At 32.4% G+C, this 20,194-nt stretch overlaps 1 protein-coding gene across 9 annotated transcripts in view; it reads left to right on the forward strand.

Moving 5' to 3' along the window:
* Jupiter (microtubule-associated protein Jupiter) overlaps positions 1 to 20,194 on the forward strand; it is an 83,545-nt gene that overhangs the window by 19,557 nt on the left and 43,794 nt on the right. For 3 of the 9 annotated variants that reach the window (XM_013310864.1, XM_013310866.1, XM_013310869.1), the window contains exon 1: positions 16,844 to 17,031. The exons of the other annotated variants lie outside the window; for them this stretch is intronic. In XM_013310864.1, coding sequence (XP_013166318.1) covers positions 16,970 to 17,031 — 62 coding nt within the window. In that variant the 5' untranslated portion in view covers positions 16,844 to 16,969. Of the gene's footprint in view, positions 1 to 16,843; positions 17,032 to 20,194 lie in introns of those variants that run through there. 9 annotated transcript variants of the gene reach the window in all.

A 20,194-nucleotide genomic window follows, 5' to 3' on the forward strand; every position in this document is an offset into this window, starting at 1 on the left:
AAGATATTAAAATGAAACTTGGATAACTCGTGTTTTTATCAGTTTAGAAACTTAAGAGTTGGTAAAGTTATCTGAGAATTAATAATCTTGATTTGTCCTTTTACGGTTTTTATAGGTGTAAAATAATAAGGGAATTTTCAGTTAGATTGTGAAGTTAAATGTATTTGCTAAAAAACTATAAACGTGACACTAATCTAACGTTATCTCTTGAGACCATCGTTTCTCTTTCAAAGAGTTAGTTTCTTTTTAAACTATGCTTTTCATAACGCGGCAGCAATATTAAAACGGGCGGGCAATTTAACGATTTAAAAGTAGCATGGCATGCTGCGAGTGGAGATTAATGGTTGTGATATCATATTGTCAAATCATCCCACTTTCTTATAAATATTTACTAATTGTGTATCAGCTAGTCGAAGTAGATCGATAGTTATCTTATTTTCAACTATTATACAAAAGATACGGCTGTTGCCGGTAATCCATACTTATTTTTTATTACATCTACCTACCGCGCGTTGCAGCACGATTCTCGCTTCCCTTCTAAACATTACAATTACAATGTTGGTTGTAATTTAATTGCCTTTCCCTGTTTGGTTTATGTTTATGTTTACATGTTTTATGGTTTATTTCTAAAGTATGTTATTATACATTTTAGTGCGATCGTATTTTGTTTTTAATAGTTGCATTCAGTAAAGCAAAGGATGCATCTTAATAGTATTTGAATTATTAAAAGGTAACAGATAACAATATGTTTTAGTAAAAGTGTTTAGACAGTTGAAACCTGTGAGTATATGTGTTTCATAATATTAACATATGTTCTCTCTCTCTCTATTTCCCCTAAAATAAAGGTCAATCACTGTTTCAATAATGCCTGTTCTCGGTGAGTTAATTAATGTATAAGGTAAATATTAGGACCGAAATAAAAGTGGTAGAAATTTTCTATACAGAATAACTCTTTTATATTCTATATGCACAATTTTAGCATTGTGCATTAAACATTGGTTGCCACATCCTATGACACTGGAGCCGTCATCCGGCGCGCCAGGCCTCGCGCGGTAATTACGGTCTGGAGGAAATTGTGTGCGCTAATGGACTACGCCTCTACATCCCATGGAAAATGGCAACAACAAACTATTAAAACGAAATGTTTATTTATTTTCTTAGAGATTGAAAGCATTTAAAAAGTTGCACCTCATATATTCAGGTGGCCACTTGCTCGTTTGCCAACTTATAATATAAATAAATGTATCATTAAAAATGTCTTGTTAAGGATATTATGTTATCTGGTTCTAAGAATCAGATAGAGCATGAATTTTTATTATATTTCAAGCGTATTGTTCTCCAATATCTGTTTATAAACAATATATAATATTTTAAACCATGCATTGAACCAGTTTGACACAAGCTTGCAATAAAAACAGTTGAGAAGGAAAACATTTGCGCCACTTGTATGTGTGTAAATGTGTGGAAACTTATATGTAAGTAATGTAGGGTTTTCATTGCGTAAAGTATCATAGTGTCATGTAAACTAATCACTTTTACCAGTTTCCCAACGTGACAAACAAATTAATTGTGAAACTGGCGCGAGTGTCCATTTCCGCGCATTGCGACCCACTTCACAAACTATCAATTATAACTAAATTATGACATATGGATATATCCATTACTAGAAGGCTCTTGCATAATATAGATACAGATTTTTTAGATATGTTTATTGGGAAGGCATGGAAACGCTTCGTCTCATGGAAATTTGATTGGGAAATTGCTATTTAATGTAGCGAGAGTTTTGAGTTAAGACATATATTGAGGTGTGTCATCATCATCATCATCAGCTCACTATACTTCCCCTGAGAGTCTTAAGTTAGGGGTGAATAGGCCATAATCAACCATAGCTGGCCCAGTGCGGGTTGATTGACTTGACACATATCTTTGAAACTCTTCTCAGATATGTGCTGGTTGCATCACGATTTCCTGATTACATATGTAAATTGCAAAATACATGGCGGGATTCAAACCCAGGGTCTCCAGATTATCGCTTGAGCTACTGACGCTCAGTATTTGTGGTATAGATTATATCATTTAATAGTATAAAAGTATGTTTGCGAATTTCTTCATACTTTCGTTAGTAATACGATTGGGCGGGTCGTAGAGATTCGAATCTTCGATTTTATTGGCCCCACAGTCTCGAAGATTATTTTCACTTAATCCATTTAGATAAGATCGGGTATAACAAAACGCTTAATGGTTTACGAAAAGAACATTAATAAATACAGCAGATGACCGTTACGAGGAAGAGTCAAATATTGTTATTAAACGTCAATTCATATTGCCGTGCCGTGACGTGACCTTTTATTAATCAAAAATAACAACCGTTGTAATAGTTGTTCATAAATTACTTTTATATTTACATTTCTTTTTTTTGTGTAATAAGAATACTGTAAATCCAGAGTATTAAATCAAAATGTTAGTTGAATTGGGTGTTTTATTTTTAGTCTTAAATAGTTGAAAACGTCTACAAATACGTCATTCCTTTTCTTTACGTTGAAAAATAGAGAACAATATTGTTTTATGTAGGAGTTTTGGTAGTGGAGACATACGGTAAGAAATCTTTCCTCTTAAAATATCGTTAAAACATATTTCGATGTTCATACGTCTCTCTTGGGTCTTGGGTGAACTGGTGGTGAAATTCTACGTGTGTTAATTTGCAAAAATATAATTTGCAATTGGAATACAATATGAATGCATAAAATAAATTTTCTAAAGTTCCGTTTAAAGGCTTTATATGATGACCGATTTTTAAGTTAATTATAATGATTGTCTATCGATCTATATCAGGCAGTTTTTCATCCATCATCTTTTGTCAGTTAATTGCTTTTGAATAGCAATCGGTGCAGATAAATATTGAGTTATTCATAACTGATTTATGATTTTGCTGCTTTTATTTTACATTTCAAATTTAGTAAGTATTCAATAACTTTCGATAACCAATGAAAAAGTTTTACACTTGTACGATTCATTTGGTTAGGTAATAGATGTTAAAACAAAAGTTTGTGGCAACCCTAAATTAAGTTAGTTAATTTATGCTAGCTCCGGAGGGTTGTCAAATATAAATTAACTGTTTGCTAACTGTTCACATGAACCCCAGTTGAGGGCAAGACAGTGTTTGCATATGAATCTTGGTCCGTGTATATGTTCCGGACAATTAATGTTCGACAGGCTCCCGACGACAGGTCCGCTCTTTGTCTACGGTATTTTACACTTGCGTTTGCGCACCGTGTGAGCTTTACTGTGTACTTAGTGCTCTAAGTTTAAAAATTATGGCTAAAAAAATTCGATTATCGATTTATCAATATAAAGGCAGAAGTCATCCGACTTATTATTACTAGACTATTACTTTAGGTCCTTATTTGTGTCGCTCGCAACTTCGTTTGCGTTGTCGTGTTACTAGAAGCGATATTTTTGAAGACCTTACAAAATAGTGTCATCTTCATTGGTGGAATAAAATCCGAATCAAATGATGTTACTTTCCTTTTGTTAGAGTTTAAAAAAAAAACTTTATAAGTGTCCTATATGTTCTTCTAGACTATGTTTTAGTTATATACCTAATTTCAGTGGGATCCATGTAGAAGTACTGGAGATACCTTTTAACAAACATTCATCCATCCATTTATCTAAACATTCGCATTTATAGATTACATTATGAAAAATTGTTTGGTAAAACTCGCATTTAGACTAATTTATTGGATCATTTTCATTATTTTGTGTCAAATTATAAGCTAGTCATACATAATGAAAATGAAATTTCTAATTACGCTAAATTAAGCCTCAGTAGATAACGTTCTTTATCTTAATTAGATACCGCCTTAGAAATGATTTAGAGCGAATGACTATAAAATGGAAACCATCTAACTGTTGTTTATTGTATTTTAACGTACTTTCATATCGCATTTTAATTTTAAATTTACTCAGAAAATAGAACGAAAATTGCATAATCTAATTCGTAAATTGACTGACTTTTAAATTGTTATGAATAGTTCACAATTAACACTTTCGTTGAAAGTTCATTGTTAAAATAATGAATTATGTGTTACTTAATTAAAGACGGGCTTATTAAATTCAAATTTAGAGCATTGTTTGAATAGGAAAGTAAACAAAATATATTTTACTACGAGTAAAAAAGAGTATAAAAAATATTATAGATATACACTTATAGTTATAATCCTTTGTGTTATTTTAAATGATTGTCACAATAGCCAGAGGTTTCTAAGCAAATACAAAAGAAAAACAATATACAGGTAATTTTTATTTATATTAATTCATTTTGATTAATGCTCAGAGTGGAGAAAGTCGAGTTGCGTTCGGGAGCTGCTATTGTTAGTTAGTCAATTTTGACTTTAATTTACTTTCTGATTCAACAATTAAGTCTTATTATACCACTTTTGCTTACACTTTCGCCCTTTGATTTTTTAATGTACAGAAAAAAATGATTTATATAATGATAATGACTGCCATTAGATGGCGTGTGTGTTAATTTATCACACGCACCAAATGTTATTTTCATCTACTCTACTAATGAGATTTTTTTTTAAATAATTGTGCGGCTGAAATATAGGTTACTATACCAGCGTTACCGACTATTAAGTATTTATAAAAAAGTAATAGTTTATGGTATGTTATTTAAATAGCTGACAATAGAGCACGTCCACGATCATTAGTGATGGTAACACTGAGGCCAATTTTGTCATTATTTTTTTTCGTTGTCATTAACTGTCATTTTGGGGCATTTCACGTACCGTTAGAGAAAGAGTAACACATTACAGTGCATTCCATAAATGTTGTTGCACTTTATCATTTTTATGTTTATTTTATTTTCATTGCTATTAACATTTGGAAGGTAAAATGTACTATATATTTTAGTTACGTATAAGGCTAGGCAAATCAAAAGTAATCGATTCGATTTTATAAGAAATGTGTTTACAATTTAGATATGTATTATTTTAAACATGTGTATGTAAACATGTCTCATCATTTTTTGTCGTCCACCACAAAGATTAACAATCGTGTTAAAAACAGTCACTGTTTGTAAAAATCTTTTATTTTACTGAGACTTTTTCTAAAATTCAAAAGTAAGTACACTGCTCATAATAAAAAAAATATATTCCGATCATTTTTGTGTATTTTTTGTGGCACGGACTGTAAGCTGTAATGACAATTATGCTTCACTTTTCCCGCCCAAATCACTGTCATTGTCAGTGAGTCTGTGTCATGGATTTGCCCGCTCTCAATGCGAGGTTTTTGACGATTGCAATTATATAGTAGCGATTTAGTATAATTGTCGTGCAATTAGAGTAAAAAGCTACTAAACTGTAATTTGACCGAAATTCTCTTGTTTAACGCAGCATGTAACTTTCTTTCCGTCGCTGCGGCCAGAGGTTAAATAGACTATAAACTGTGCTTAAACGTTGCAGCAATGGTCGTTGAAAGCAAAGACAATTATGCATTCTTTAGCCAGACAATGGTATACAAAATTACTGACGAAATGTGGTTAATGCGAAAAAAATAACCTTTTATAAAGAGACGAAACCTTTTAAAAAAGTGATTTTGTGTTTTTTATGAAAGGAAGTGGTTACCGTCGTTAGAAATGTATGAAAAAGAAATGTGATTCAAAATTCTTTATAGCTTTTGAAATGTACGGTTGGGATAAGTACAAGCAGCAGAGTACACTGAACAAGCGTAGTAAAATATTGTTGCCCTATCACTCATCATGGGCAAATGGAAATGTTGCGATTCAATAAAAATTAACATAATGTCTGTAGACTTTATATTATCCGTGATATCCCTACAAGGAGTTGAGTAATACAGTAAACAAATGTAGTAGTTTCGCAAGAAGTATTAGAAAATGTTATCTAATTGTACAAAATAAATGAAATGAAAGGTAATTTCGAGTATGTCTTTTGTTTGATTTATTCTAGACTTTCGTCAAATCATCGCGTGAAAGGGAACTTCAGAAAGTTGCATTGATTCGGACACGGTGACGAGTTGTAAATTTGAATGCACTTTGCGATAAAAGAAATCATTACGTATCTGTACGTTACGTATACTTTCGAAAACTTTCCTTGTCATGTATCGGTGATATCTGTTAGGATAAAAAAATTAATTTATTAAAAGCTGGCTACACAACATCAGTTTTAACTGCACAGTCTTAACTGGGCAGTTCAACTGTTCAGTTAACTCGTAGGTATATAGGCAACATAGTTATTGTCAGAAACTGTACAGTTCTCAGTTTCTTTTAACAATAACAATCCAACTGCTAAGTAAAGACTGTATAGTTAAAATGAAGGTGTGTTACCTAGCTTTAAGTTTAAAATTGGAGCCTAACTTACTAATATGAATATATAGTAAATAAACTATAATTAATTTTCTCAGAAACAAAATACAATTATTGATTGATTGAATGTTATATTGTAAATTATGAAGTATTATTGTCTTTTCAAATTATCGTATATTTTGAGTAATTCACAGTAATAAAAATCTGAATGTAAATAAATTCAGTCGTTATTTTATCGTTATTCTGGTACAAACAGTTTTAACAGATACACGCCGATGTTAATTGTATAATCCGAAGTAGGAAACTTCTATTGGAGACAAGATTATCTCTAACGTGAAATGCAACATCCATTGCAGAGCTTGTAGACCTAATTGTCTCGAGCGTTGAGCGTTTACATATCTCTAGATATGTCTGATAGAATAAAGTAGCGTTTCTACATTAGATTTGCGATTCCAACAAAGAGGGTCAATAGAGAAATGTTTAGATAAGCGCTGCCGCCTGTTCGGGTAACATCATTGTGTACAGTCGTGTGCACAATGCGCTTGCCACTCTGAATATGCGCCTACATCTTGATAGGACTCGCGTGTGCCTGGACCATTCGTTGCGTCTCTAACGGTTGCAATCCCCGTCTGCCTTGTTCTTTTGTAAAATCAAACTCGTTACTATAATATTTCAGCAATAAATTCACCTTATTATGTAGTTTATAATTTCAAATTCCACTTTGAATAGATGGATCCTTGCATTAATTTAATTGTTTTTGGTGGTTTAGGGAGATATTATTATCTTAGCTCTTCGTAATTTAAGCCCTTTAATATTTTAAAGTAATAGATGATGGCGTATTTTGCCACTGTATTTTGTACTTTGCAAACTCATTTAGTTTTCCTTTTTTAAATATTATCCACATCACTGTGTAATAAATATCAGTTTCTTAAGCTCAGAAAAAACTCACGGAACATGCAACACTTGAAATAATATAGTTTATATAATATGACAAATAAATTGATAACTTCTCGCAGGTTGTGTAAACGATCGAGAATTTGCGTTTGCAAATTGTCCGCGTTGTTTCGATAAGGGGGTCCAACACGCACCTTGTAATAGACAATAATTACACGACGCTGCGAGCCGGCACGTGCTCGAGATTATGAGTTACATGTCGATTGTTGCTGTAACGAGCACAACACAGGCGCAATACAACTGATAAAGTGTTCAAACGCCGCGTCGGGGCGCATTGGACTTGTATAGAATTGTGCACTATCCGCGTGATCTCAGCTAGCTATGGACTGTGGACTTGTACAATTTGCCGTTCTCTAATAGGTTAACAGATTTTAAATAACTATTATAGTGGTAGTATTATTCAATTCTTAGCTTTCGCTGTGGATCGTCTATCGACTTGTTAAGCTCTTATATTCCAAACTTAAGAATGTTTGATTTGGTTATGGCATTTGTAGTCTTTTTATCATCTTATGATGGCAGAGACTAATTACCCGGTAAGCTACAGATGATTTTTTAGTAACGTAAGTTGTAGACTTATGGTAAAGCCGTAGTCTCTAATGTGTTGAGCAATCAATCATTTGTTATATATTTGTTTATTATTTAAACGTTTAAACGTATTGAAATGAATACAATAAACTATTGCTTATAGAAACCGTAAAGTGTTACCGGTAAATGTGCGACGATTCATTGTTGCAGAAAGACAGTCATATATTTTGCTAAGGAAAGGCTCCATAACTTATACTGAACAAACGCACACCTGAGTCCGCTGTAATAATAGATATTTACAATCTGTTATCCTATAAGCGTTTCGACACAGAGTTGTACGGAGGGCGTATTCGAGATGGCGACGCGGATAGCCCAACAACGTGCAAGCGATCTCCGTAAATGCACATCGAATGAACGTTTGAACATTTTATCTCAATTCTGCACTTTCAGTTGTTTGGACAGTTAATATATTCCTATAGTTTGTATATAGTGAATTATGCTTTATATTTAACAATACAAAATATACTTTTCTGCATTACAGTGACAAAAAATATGAGTTGAATTGTTTTATGGTTCTACGTATTGAAGTTATATAATAAATATAATGTTTATTAAAAGCATTCTAAAATAAGTTTGCTTAGTTTTTTCTATAAATCTTATAATGATGTATCTTCTATTTACTCGTTATAGAGAACCTTTCTCACGGCGCTAGTGATAGAAAGCTCGTTCTATGGTCACGGAAACAATGTAAAATCTCGCAGTCAGTGTAAATTTGCAATCTTAGCTAGTCTCTAGGGCCATTTATATGCTAAAAGCGCAAAAATGCAATGCACAAATCTTCCCAACAACCTCCCTCATTAACATTTCCTAGCCTTATTTGCTTATTTAGTTAGATTCTGTGCGCAAAGGGCTCTGTGAACTAAATATTTGGAACTTTATTATTCATGCTCTAGTATGCATTAAAAACTTTTGTGAAGCGTAGAAAACTAATTTGATTTACGATATCGGTGGCCATGTAGATAGTTAATTATATGGTATACGTTACTATGTGTTTTAATATTAAAAATTTAATTATTTCTTCCAAATCCAAAGGAGACAGTATAAAATAAATTCTGTTTCTATTACACAGTCATGTCCATTATTATTTTTATTTAAAGCAAGTAAATGAAATTCTCAGTCTATGGGAGAAATATTTTTTATCTCCATTTTTATAGCTTTCTTCCCTAATGTACGAATTGAATAGGTTCTAATGGTGCAAAAATAAAAGAGCACATTCACACGACATGTGAATCGCACTTAGAGCGTTCACATATTCTGTAGTGACGTGATACTGTCCGGCAACAGCTTTACAAACTATAGAAAAAGTAAGATTTTTTTTGAAAAACATTCGATTAAAGTGAAAACTTTGAGATATTGAAAGTCTTGTACATCATAAGTGTTTATATTAATTAAAATACGTAAAAGATTGAAGAATTTTTTATTCTCCCGATGAAAGCATAAGATATGTTCGTAATATAGAGGGAGTTGGAAGATATAAGTTTCTATGTAACCCGGTATCCGAACTAATAGAAATAGAACAAAGACTATGTCTTCAAGTAAAACTAAAAATTAAGATATTATTTTATATTCATAGTCAAATTTTATACGACCACTTGTAGACCTTATTATCAAAGTAACTAGCTGTCGCCCTCGACTCCGTCCGTCCGTGTTCAAGTATTCTTCCAGACTTTGTTCTATTCTATACATCCATGTCAAATTTCATAGAGCCGTTCAGCCGTTCTGGAGATAACTTAAAACAAACATCCATCTATCTATCTAAACATACGCATTTATAATATTAGTAAGATTAGGCATAAGTACAAATGGTAAGTATGCGACGTAATAATGTTGAGTTTGTACGTAACAAATTGGTTATGTCGATCGGGATTTAAATCAGTGGAACAATTTCGGGATTTAAATAAGAACAAATCGATCTATCATCAGTTTAAAATTGAACTTCACTGGAACGGAATGAGTACAATTTCGCACTGTAATCGGGTGAAAGGTAATTTATAATTAGTCTTCGGTCAGCCGAAACTTTACGGTTAGACAGCAGATTAGCTCAGTGAATGCTATTATAGTATTTTAATACTGGGTAAATAGTTTTTTATTTTGCAATATGGAAATATAAATTGGATAGAGAAAGTTTTGAGCTGATGAATAGTTAGGAATTGGTATGATTTAAACATAAAAGTTCTAAGTAGACAAGAAATAAATAATTTAGAGAAGAATCGATTAACTGTTGATTTCTGAGACCAAATTCTCTGTGTAAAACGATCGACTGTCTTTATTTATGATGTGACAGAGATAATATATTTAAACGGCGAATTTGATCTCAGAAACCCATGATAATGGTCTCCGTCAGAGATAGTGATTCTTCTAGATGGATAAGACAAACTTTCTGATAAGAATAAAAGAAGATAAAGTACTAACTGTATACGATCCTTAACTATATATAATATTACCATCATCAGCGTTTGTCTGTCTGTCTTCATTATGTTATAAGGCGTTTAAATAATTAAACTTTCTTTTTCCATAGTCGCGTCTTTAAGCCTCTGTTTATGTTTGATATTCGAGAGATGTTAATATTGTGTCGAGATGGAAGCTTTGATTTTAGAACAAAAGATATTTTAAAAAGCCGTCTCAGATAGTTTATTGTTTTGCTCCTATCTATTTTAAAAAGCTTAACTCTAACAATGAGAGCAGAGGACATTTGAATAGCTTTTCCTACACCTTTTTTTTAACCTCAAGCATTAAGCTGTCGCGGCATTATGTTGGTGGCATCAACTTATAATACTTTAAACTTTGTTGCGCTACCATTTTACAAAGAGATGTAACGCAGTGTTGACAAAGACGAGAGATTTTTTTAAATTAAGTATGTAATTGTTTTTTTTTATTACGAGTCTACCTTTCTAAAGTGAGGAACATTAATGGTTTTAAGAGACGTATTTAATTTAGTATTAAGTTTCAAATTAGTTGATTCATTTATTTAAAATCATGACTTCTTTGAATTATTCCGAATAAATGAGTGATGAAAATAATGCCACCAGATAAAAATGCTTTTTTAAACCGACGAAGTTTTACGACTTTGACGTTAAGAAAGAAATAAACATTACCAATATTATAAAAACTTGTGTGAAGATCGCTGTATGGTTCTACAACAGGTTTTGCATTAGCTGCACTATGACTATATCACAAGATCGTCGCAGCGGAAACTTGTCGTCAGACGTACCGGATCACGATAAGGCATCGTGCTCACGAGTTCATAATAATGACTACGCCTCGTTCGAGATAAGGCGGCCTACTCACGGCTCCATCAAGTCGAACCCGATGTTACAATGCAAAGTGGGCCTATTAGATACAGGGAGGAACATAACATCGCTTGTACAAAATCTGCGATATCGCTGAGAGCCTCTGTGGGCGGAGTGTACAACTGTTTTGTAGCGGTAATATTCAATTAATGGGATTCTTAGCGTATCTATGTAATCATGAACATTTATCTGCTACTCTGAGATAGCTGGAAATATGAGTAAATATAAATACATTGTATGTGTAAATATAACTTCAAAAATATATCTTATGTTTATCAGGCTCGGAAGATTTTAATATATTTATGATTATAGTTATCATTGATATGTGATAGAAAGCCAAGTTTTTGTTGCAATTACGACCATAAAAGTAAATGCCAATTAGAATGAATATATACGGCCTTAACCAACTAGCTTTTGCCCGGGACACCGACCGGTCGGAATTAATAAAAAAATGATTAGCCTATGTCTTATTCTATAGATTATGTTCTATATGTATGTCAAATTTCACCGAGATTCGTTCATCTGTTCTGGAGATACCTTTAAACAAATATCCATAAAAACATTCGCATTTATAAGTATGATAATGCAAATAACACTGTATAGGGTGATTAATTTATTGCGATTCTTACTTCAAAGCTTCTTGCAAATGTGTGAGAAGATTTTAGATGTAAGGATATGTCGTCATTTAATATGTTAGAATACGGGCTGGGAGTATTCCTGTGTCGGTTACCGACTTCTAACAGCTATAATTGATGATAATCCACGTCCTGTGCGCGTTACGACTTATAAAGTACTAGTTTTATAACATCGCTAATTCTATGCCTCTGTGAAGTTATTTCTATGTAATTGATTATCGATTTATAGCATTGATACGGTGAAATGAATAATAATTAAAAGTATCGATGCAAGTAAAATGCTAGATTTTTAGTAGAGAAAGAAAGGGGTAATGGATAATTGGTTGGGCTTTACTTTTTACTTTATTTTATATTTCTGTTTACGTCTGTCTTCTTTGAGGTCGTTGACACGGTCGCAGCTACAAATTTGTCATTTCAAACATAATGTAAAATAATCAGTAAAGAAATACAAAAACAGACAATTGGAACAAATATTTATTTTTATATTACGATTATTCAACGATTTTGCAAATGTAATAATTGTATCGTTAAAATTTGTTTTAAGTATCTTTTGGTTTATTGCGGCATATTTTTTATAACCGTACAGTGCAATAAAACAATTTAATTATCGTTTTGAATTTATTATATTCAGACGAAATCACTTTTGTCATCGATTTAAATTTGATTTGCTAATAAAAGTTAACTTTATGTTGTTTGTTTAAATGTAAAGTCGGCAATTAAATATAAAAAGAAGTGTTCTAGGCTATTTAGAACAGGATGGAAAGTGTGTTGTTTTTATAAGTCTATTAATCCATTACTTTATGTAATAAACGGAAAACGCACCTTTAACGAGATGTCGCATTATAAATCTGTTCGAGGAAGTACATCCTAATCACATCTCATGTTAAATTTAATAGAATGTAACTGTATTACGGAATATTCATATAACTCTTAATGTTAACATTATAAAATTTTTTTTTTTTAATTTGACATAGTAAAAACCTAAAAAAATTACTTGGTATCTGTTAACTTTATTGTGAAGATAAGAAAAGAACTAATGCATATTAAGAGAAATCTGAATGTTCCGGCTGATTGCGATTATAAAGACCGTTGATACTGTAGTGTGCATGGAATCTATTGCCTATTCTAATATTGTACTTATTCATCTCAATAGTAGATGAGAAATGACATTACCATATTGTATTCGTTCTACACATTTATGATTTTAAAGTTCAAAGTCGAAAGTTCTTAAATTTCCCAATGGTAAGATAAAATCTTTAAACCTAATGCACATCTAAAACACCACAACAATGTAACTCTGTACTCTAGTATAGTTAAAAATTAAGAATTATAACAATTTCGAAACTTGTTTATATTCGTGGAAGTGTTGAAAAATAGAACGTGCGTGATGAATCTTAAGTTTGATAATGTAGCATTACATTGCGCGCTTGTTCGGTAAGTTTTGTAACGTTGACATGGAAATAACGAAATGGTCGTTGCTCAATTCTATTACACCATTGAGGGAAACTCGGAGCTTTGTCATTTCGATTTGTCTCATTTGTCCCTTATTGGTTTACCGCGCTGATGATAATGCAATAGTTGGTACAGAGACTAGAGTTTTCCCATATTTATGTGGGGGTTGTATTGTTTTACTTTTGACTATTGGACTAATACACTAGCTGTCAACCGCCACTGCGTCCACGCAGAGTTCAAAATAAAAACTTAGTAAGAAGCCCATGTGTCTTAAGGCTATGTTCTACATCTATGCTTAAATTCAGCGAGATCTGTAGAACCGTTCCGGAGATATCTTCAAACAAATATCCATCCACCTAAACATTCGCACTTATAATATTTGTAAGATAAAAATATTTAAATTCTTGGGATTAGAAGTGAAAGTCTAAGATCACGTAAGAAAGAGTGCAGGGCAGACTTTTTATAGGATATCATTTGATCAACGTAACATTATGTTATTAATCCAAATCATATCTAACCATAAGTAACTTTCGAAAATGTCGCCATACATTCGAACTTCGATATATTGATATGGGAAAAATTCTATTAAAATCTATAAGCGATAAATTGACATTTCGCTTCTTTAAGAATTCATTTTGATTTTCTCTGACTTGTGTACGAAGAATGACTTATGTTGCTGTTAGTATCGACTTTATAATGAAGTTTCAATTTCCTTCCAGTTTTGATTTGTAGCTGACGTTATTTATGCTTTGATTATACAAAGAAGAAGGGGGACACTACTGTTCCTGTAAATAATAAACGTATACTTTTACATTTAATTATACGTATTTAATTATATTTATCAATCATAATCAATTAATATGTCTAAGTATTTAACCATCTCTTTGAAAATGACTAAAATAGTACGATTTATATATAACTAATATTATAAATGTGAAAGTTTGGATGGATGGATGTTTATAAGAAGGTATCTTCAGAACGGCTGCATGGATCTTGCTGAAATTTGCCATAGATTTAGAACATAACCTAAAAGAACAAATGGCTACTAATTGAGTTTTTTTTATTATTTCCGTGCGCACGTAATCGCGGGCGACAGCTAGTATTATATAATGATTATGGCAGAGAAAATACTGCCCAAAAAATGTTGACAGGGAATACGAGACCGAAATGTTAACAACAATTTTAAATAGAAATAAAATGAATATGACCCAGTCTAACTGCATTGGTGTAAATAATGGCTATAACGATGAACTAAGACTTGTAATATTAGTAATGGCAGAGTATAATGTCGTTTTCGATTGCGATTAGAAGCGAAGCTTGTAGGCATCAATCAACTTATATCAAACGAAGGAATGAACAGTATCTCTGTCTACTATCTACGTCAGTTTACTGTACGAGCTTACAAAGAGATTTCAACCTCTGAAAACGTTTGCTGCTTTCACGGGAACCCTTTGTTTATATCACATTTCCTGTTCCTGTGCACAGATAAATGTTTTCTAGATTAATGGGTAACATTGCTTGTAAATATTTATTTGAGTTTGATATGGATAGGTGTGGCTGATCTAAATTTGGCGCTGTCTGGTTTTTAATAAACTGTTAGTTATGTAATTTCATTCATATGTCTAGTTGTTGTCAAAATGTTGTTAAATTAAAGCGCAGAATAATCACTAATTCGATTTAAGGTTGGTTCTGAACCCAAATTCTTTAAATAAAAAAACATTATCGTCTCCCCCGGTATTATTTTTGACAAAATAGAGGTAACAACATGATTTAAAAGGGGATTTTGGAACGCATTGTCTGAGAAAATTTAATTACGCAACTACTTATAAAATTCCAAGGTTAACGTGCATTAAGATGAATCCGGTCGTTGATAGGTAGCTGTGAGTTCTAATGGCTTGGTGTTGAAATGAACAAGCCCTCGCATGTCTGACATGTGCCGTTTACAAGATTGATGTTTACGGTGTTGCCAGTAACAATTTTGTTTTAGATAAAAGTAATATGAACTGAATGATGATATGATAATAATCACATCGACGAGATTGTTGTATGAACTAACTGTATTTATTTGTATATTAATAATTTAATACAGTAATTAGTAATATGGCCTTGTAGCAAAAAAATTGCAACTTAAATGAATACTTAAATTCATTAAAATATTTTCCCTTTTTTTTAGTGAATTGAGAATGTTAGTGGTTTCCACGATGGATTTGCTAATTAAAATAAAATGGAAGTTTGTCGCGGTAAAAATATAAAACCTCATTTATTAATCAACTTTTATGATGAAAAATTACATTTTGTTAATTTAATGATGAACTGAAATCATCTAACAATAGGCAAAGCGAATATTCTGGCAACATTTAATGGTTGCTGGACAGCTTTAGTGGTTGGTTTACGGTTCACTACTTAAGTGACGGACAGTGATTTAAGCGCAAATATAAGTAGACGGTTCCCACAATGATGGTCACACTAAACACTCTTCAATACTTTCACTACCTTTCAACATAATCTTGCTAAAGTATTTAAAAGCGATGATGACTTCTTAACGAAGACCATATGTTTTTTTTTGTTTAAATCTTAGTTGATTGTTTTGATATAACTAAATCTTTATCATTACCATTCAAATTAACGCTAGGATTGCTAGTTTATTAGGTAGGATGGTTCATGATACTAGGATGAGGGGATTTTAACCCACGACCACGGGATCTGATGTCCGTAACCTTAACTATTAGGCTATTAGCCCTTTATACCAAAATAATGGTAGGGAGTAAAATAGCGGGTTGATATGTCTCTATCCCATTGTACTAGCCGTTATTTGAGGAAATTTGTTGCTAAATATAAATGATGTGAAAGTCCGAACTGAAACAGATTTTGCACATTTTATGTAGAGGATGTGGTGTCGTTGGTTTAACTATTAAAATGACGATGAACTTCCTACATTTTACGATGTTTACAGAAGTAAGTTCAGACACCTCTAGTTTCAGTATTACAACAAAGATTGCGAACTTGTTTCGTTTTAAATTATGGCCGAGAGCTTCACGAAAAAGATTTATTTAATTGCCGCTGAATTCAATGATAGATGTTTGCCCTGTATTTCATAGTGCGCAATCAATCCACATCCGAGTCATTGGTATAAATAATTGGATATACAAGTGGTTGTTCCCGAGATCCGTTATTAGCTGATAGGTTATTAGGAAATTTTAATGCTTTCGAAATGCAGAACAGAGAGACATAACAATTTATAGGTAAAATATTATACAACATTAGAAGCCCCAAATCCCTATAGATATAATGTTGATGGTGAACTGGAAACCCGTAAAGGGTATATCTGTTGTGCATGCATCCGCACCAATCATGTTTTTACGGAAGCGATCAGTTTAACGTCACTCAACAACATTTTTTTTTATTATTAACAACCTGTTCCCATCAGTCGTCACAAGTCGTCTGGCTCCACGGGCATATGTCGCATCCACGTAAAACATACCAGGTGCTTAGGAGAAAAAAAGAAAAAAAAAGGCACGGGCGCGGAAGCGGCGGTGGGCATGCGCGGTTCTCTGTGACGCGCGGGCGGAGGGTGGCTCCATCGACTTAAGCAAGGGTACTGCCCGCGCGCGCTCAGTCAGCTGACGGCCGTCGCGGTGTTTGTACGTCTCTATTGATCCCATCGTTTCGGGTTCGCGCTGTGTATAGCCTGTGTTAACGTCTCCCTGTTTAAAAAAAATAATATCACTATGGCCACCTATTCCCAATTCAAGCACGTCGAGCTCTACAAGATCGGTCACGGAAAGAACCGGTAAGATTTTTTTTAATATTTATCCTGATCCTGAAATTAATCTACTTCTCAGATATGAGAAAAAATGAACATTTGGTTTTTTTTTCAATTTTTACCATTTCATAAGGTATTTTCATTCTTATTGGAAAGTAAACAAATTAGGATACGCGTGTTAAACAAAATTTAATTGCTGTTAAAAGCTCTATGGTTTTATTAACAATTTATTTTCACGGTAATTATCGTATATTTTCTGGCAACAATCGGAGCAGAATAAGTGTATTGAACTCTAGCGCGGTTTCGTTGCGGAGGTCAAGGAACACATTTGGCCTTATCTAGATTTCAGAAGTTTCAGTTGTTCGAGACCGTTCCTTTACATCTATTATAATATAATGATCTAATATTTATGTATTATGTATTTTAAACATTATGTCTAGTTATAACCTTTGAATGAGAAAATAAAATTTAGCGTGTAGAGATTTTGGATTTATTTGTGTATTAACTATTTAATTTATTTTTTAATTGTTAATTGAAATTTTTATCTCCATTTTAATTGCATAAAAAAGTATAATTTTCTATATCTTTTTATAGTGCTACGCGGTGTTCGTAGCATGCGGCTTAACATAAATTTGCATTTGTAAACCGCATAGAAAAGTTTATTGACTAAACATTAGACAACTGTCTAAATGTATTGTTTTAATTAGAAATATTAGTCTTTATAATCTAAAATATAAGTTTAATAGATTATTTCTTACGAATGAAAATAAAAAACCATATTATTCGATGGCTACTTGAGTGCGTACTTTTTTCATAAATTTAAAGGATAACTTATCCGGAAAAACAATATAGAGTCTATGCCACCCTGTAAACGTTCAATGTGACGTTTAGCTATTTTATCAGGTTACGGAAATGCGGGCTATGACCGTCTGCGAATATATTTAGCCGCAAAACGATACGACTTCGTATTTTAATCTATATTTAGCATTTGTGTGGTTGGGAATTTCACACTAATTTAGTAGTATGATTTTGTACATGCAAATTAGAATTTATTAAACTTGTGTACGGAATAATTTTTCCCTAAATGATAATGTAGTACTTGTTTTTTGTAAATTTAGACCTACTTATTAGTCTACGGTTTACTAGGTTATTCTAAGTTCTTGACTCTGGCAAGTTTTATGTGACTCACCAACTATCGATTTTTTGTCTGAATACACGTGGTATTCACATTGAATCCCGGTCACATTTCTTAGTAACATCGTAGATGGTAATTAGTGAAAATTAACTCGATTTTAGTCTTCAAAAAAGTCCTATTGGAGATTTTAACGCAAACGTTTTGTAGGATTACATAAAATGGTTTGAGACGTTGTTGATTTAAAAAAATAGTCACTTAAAATGGAAATAAACAAGAACAGTTTACCATTCGTCTGTGAATTTCAAATGAAATGTGAGAATTAGAATTATACAAATGTAATAAGGAAATAGTGTTGAAAACGTTATACATTCATCTGAAATCGTTACCTGCATGTAGAATTTGTGAAACACATAACACGCGACTGAAAGCATAGTTTTTATGTGTTACATAATTTCAACTAAATCCGTGGCACGCTTGAAAATGCCACATTTCGGCTGTAAGAAGGCATGCCAATTGGTAGTTTGTTTCGTGAACAAATCACGCGAATTAGTAGACAATTTTTTTTTGATACTATACGTTTTATAATAAATCTGTCGTATTTAAAATGCTGAACTAGTTTTAGTAGTCTCTGAGTATAAATTTGTCATTTAATCACCACTAAGGGTGATTTAGTGACAATTATACGAACCCAAGTAAATCTATAGCCGTGAGTTTTTGACACCAAAATCTTTGTATAAAATATATCGTCATCTCTGACAAAAAAAACCAGAGATAACTGTATATTGTAATCGGAGATTTTAGTCTCAGAAACTCATAGTAAGCATTTAGATTTCTAATTAATACGAAAAGCCTTAAATTACATGTTAATTTGAAAGAAGTTTTGATTATGATAAATATGGAAAAATACAAGATATAATTACAGATGTACATTTACTGTTATTGTTCTACAAAAATGATTAAATGCGCAGAAATTATTCCGCGCCAGTTTCAACGTATCTGGAACATCTTTATTGTATTAATATTTAATTATGTGCATAATTGTAACAAACTAACGGTAAAACTAATCAATATTAATGAGAATTATTGTTAACTCGTGTAGCTTTGGATTTAACATAAATCCTTCTATTTCGTATCCTTTTCAGTAATAAAGGTTTGGATTTGTTTACGAAATGAACATAAATTTTTGTTTGATCAGTACACACTCAAGGGGGAAAATAGAGTTTTTAATATAGCGGCATATAAAATCCGGAGGGAATTTAATTACTCATTTTTATACGATTAATGCAGGACATAGCTTTCAATTTTTTTTTAAATTTACTACCATTTAGTCGGCATTGTTAACTATTAACGGTCGATAATAAGGCAAATTATAACGACGAAATGTTCGTAATTTTTGTAAATATCCATTAGACTAGAATAGGAGACTAGTTATGGCGCCCTAGGGCTAAGGGTAGAGGCCGAGGGTGCCCCCCATCGCGTGCCATACACCCTCATTAGCATTGCCATAGGAAGTCTGCGATTACGTTCGCCCAGACAGACGCACAACCCTATATTGACGCATTTAGTATACGCCATTATAAAGAATGCGATATCACGCGTCCTTCGTCTGACCCTCGGGATATATGTACCTTACCTTGCTCTACTTATTAAGGCCTTTTTACGTCCAAATATTGTTAAAAAAGAAATTAGAACGATTAAAAGATAACCCTGTACTTTAACCTTTAAGGTACAATATTTCACATTTATATGGCTCTTTATACTTATATTGTTAGCTTCAATATTTATCTAGTCTAATTTTCGTGGTTGTAATAATAATTCGTGGTTAACATTGATAAAGATTTTGGTGGTATTCGAAATTCAAAATTCATTCTATTTGCATTCAATTATGAAACGTCGAGAGCTAATTGGATCTCGAATTACTGATGTTGAAGTTATATCTGTTTATTATTGAGTGCTTCCAAGTTATACGCCTTATTGTTGTACACAAGTACTGTAAGAATATAAAACGATAAAGAGCTATGTCTTATAACATCGGTGGTAAAAGGAATAATTGCT

This window comes from Papilio xuthus, unplaced genomic scaffold (assembly GCF_000836235.2).
Source record: "Papilio xuthus unplaced genomic scaffold, Pxut_1.1 DF827714.1, whole genome shotgun sequence".
Taxonomy (NCBI): Eukaryota; Metazoa; Arthropoda; class Insecta; order Lepidoptera; family Papilionidae; genus Papilio; species Papilio xuthus.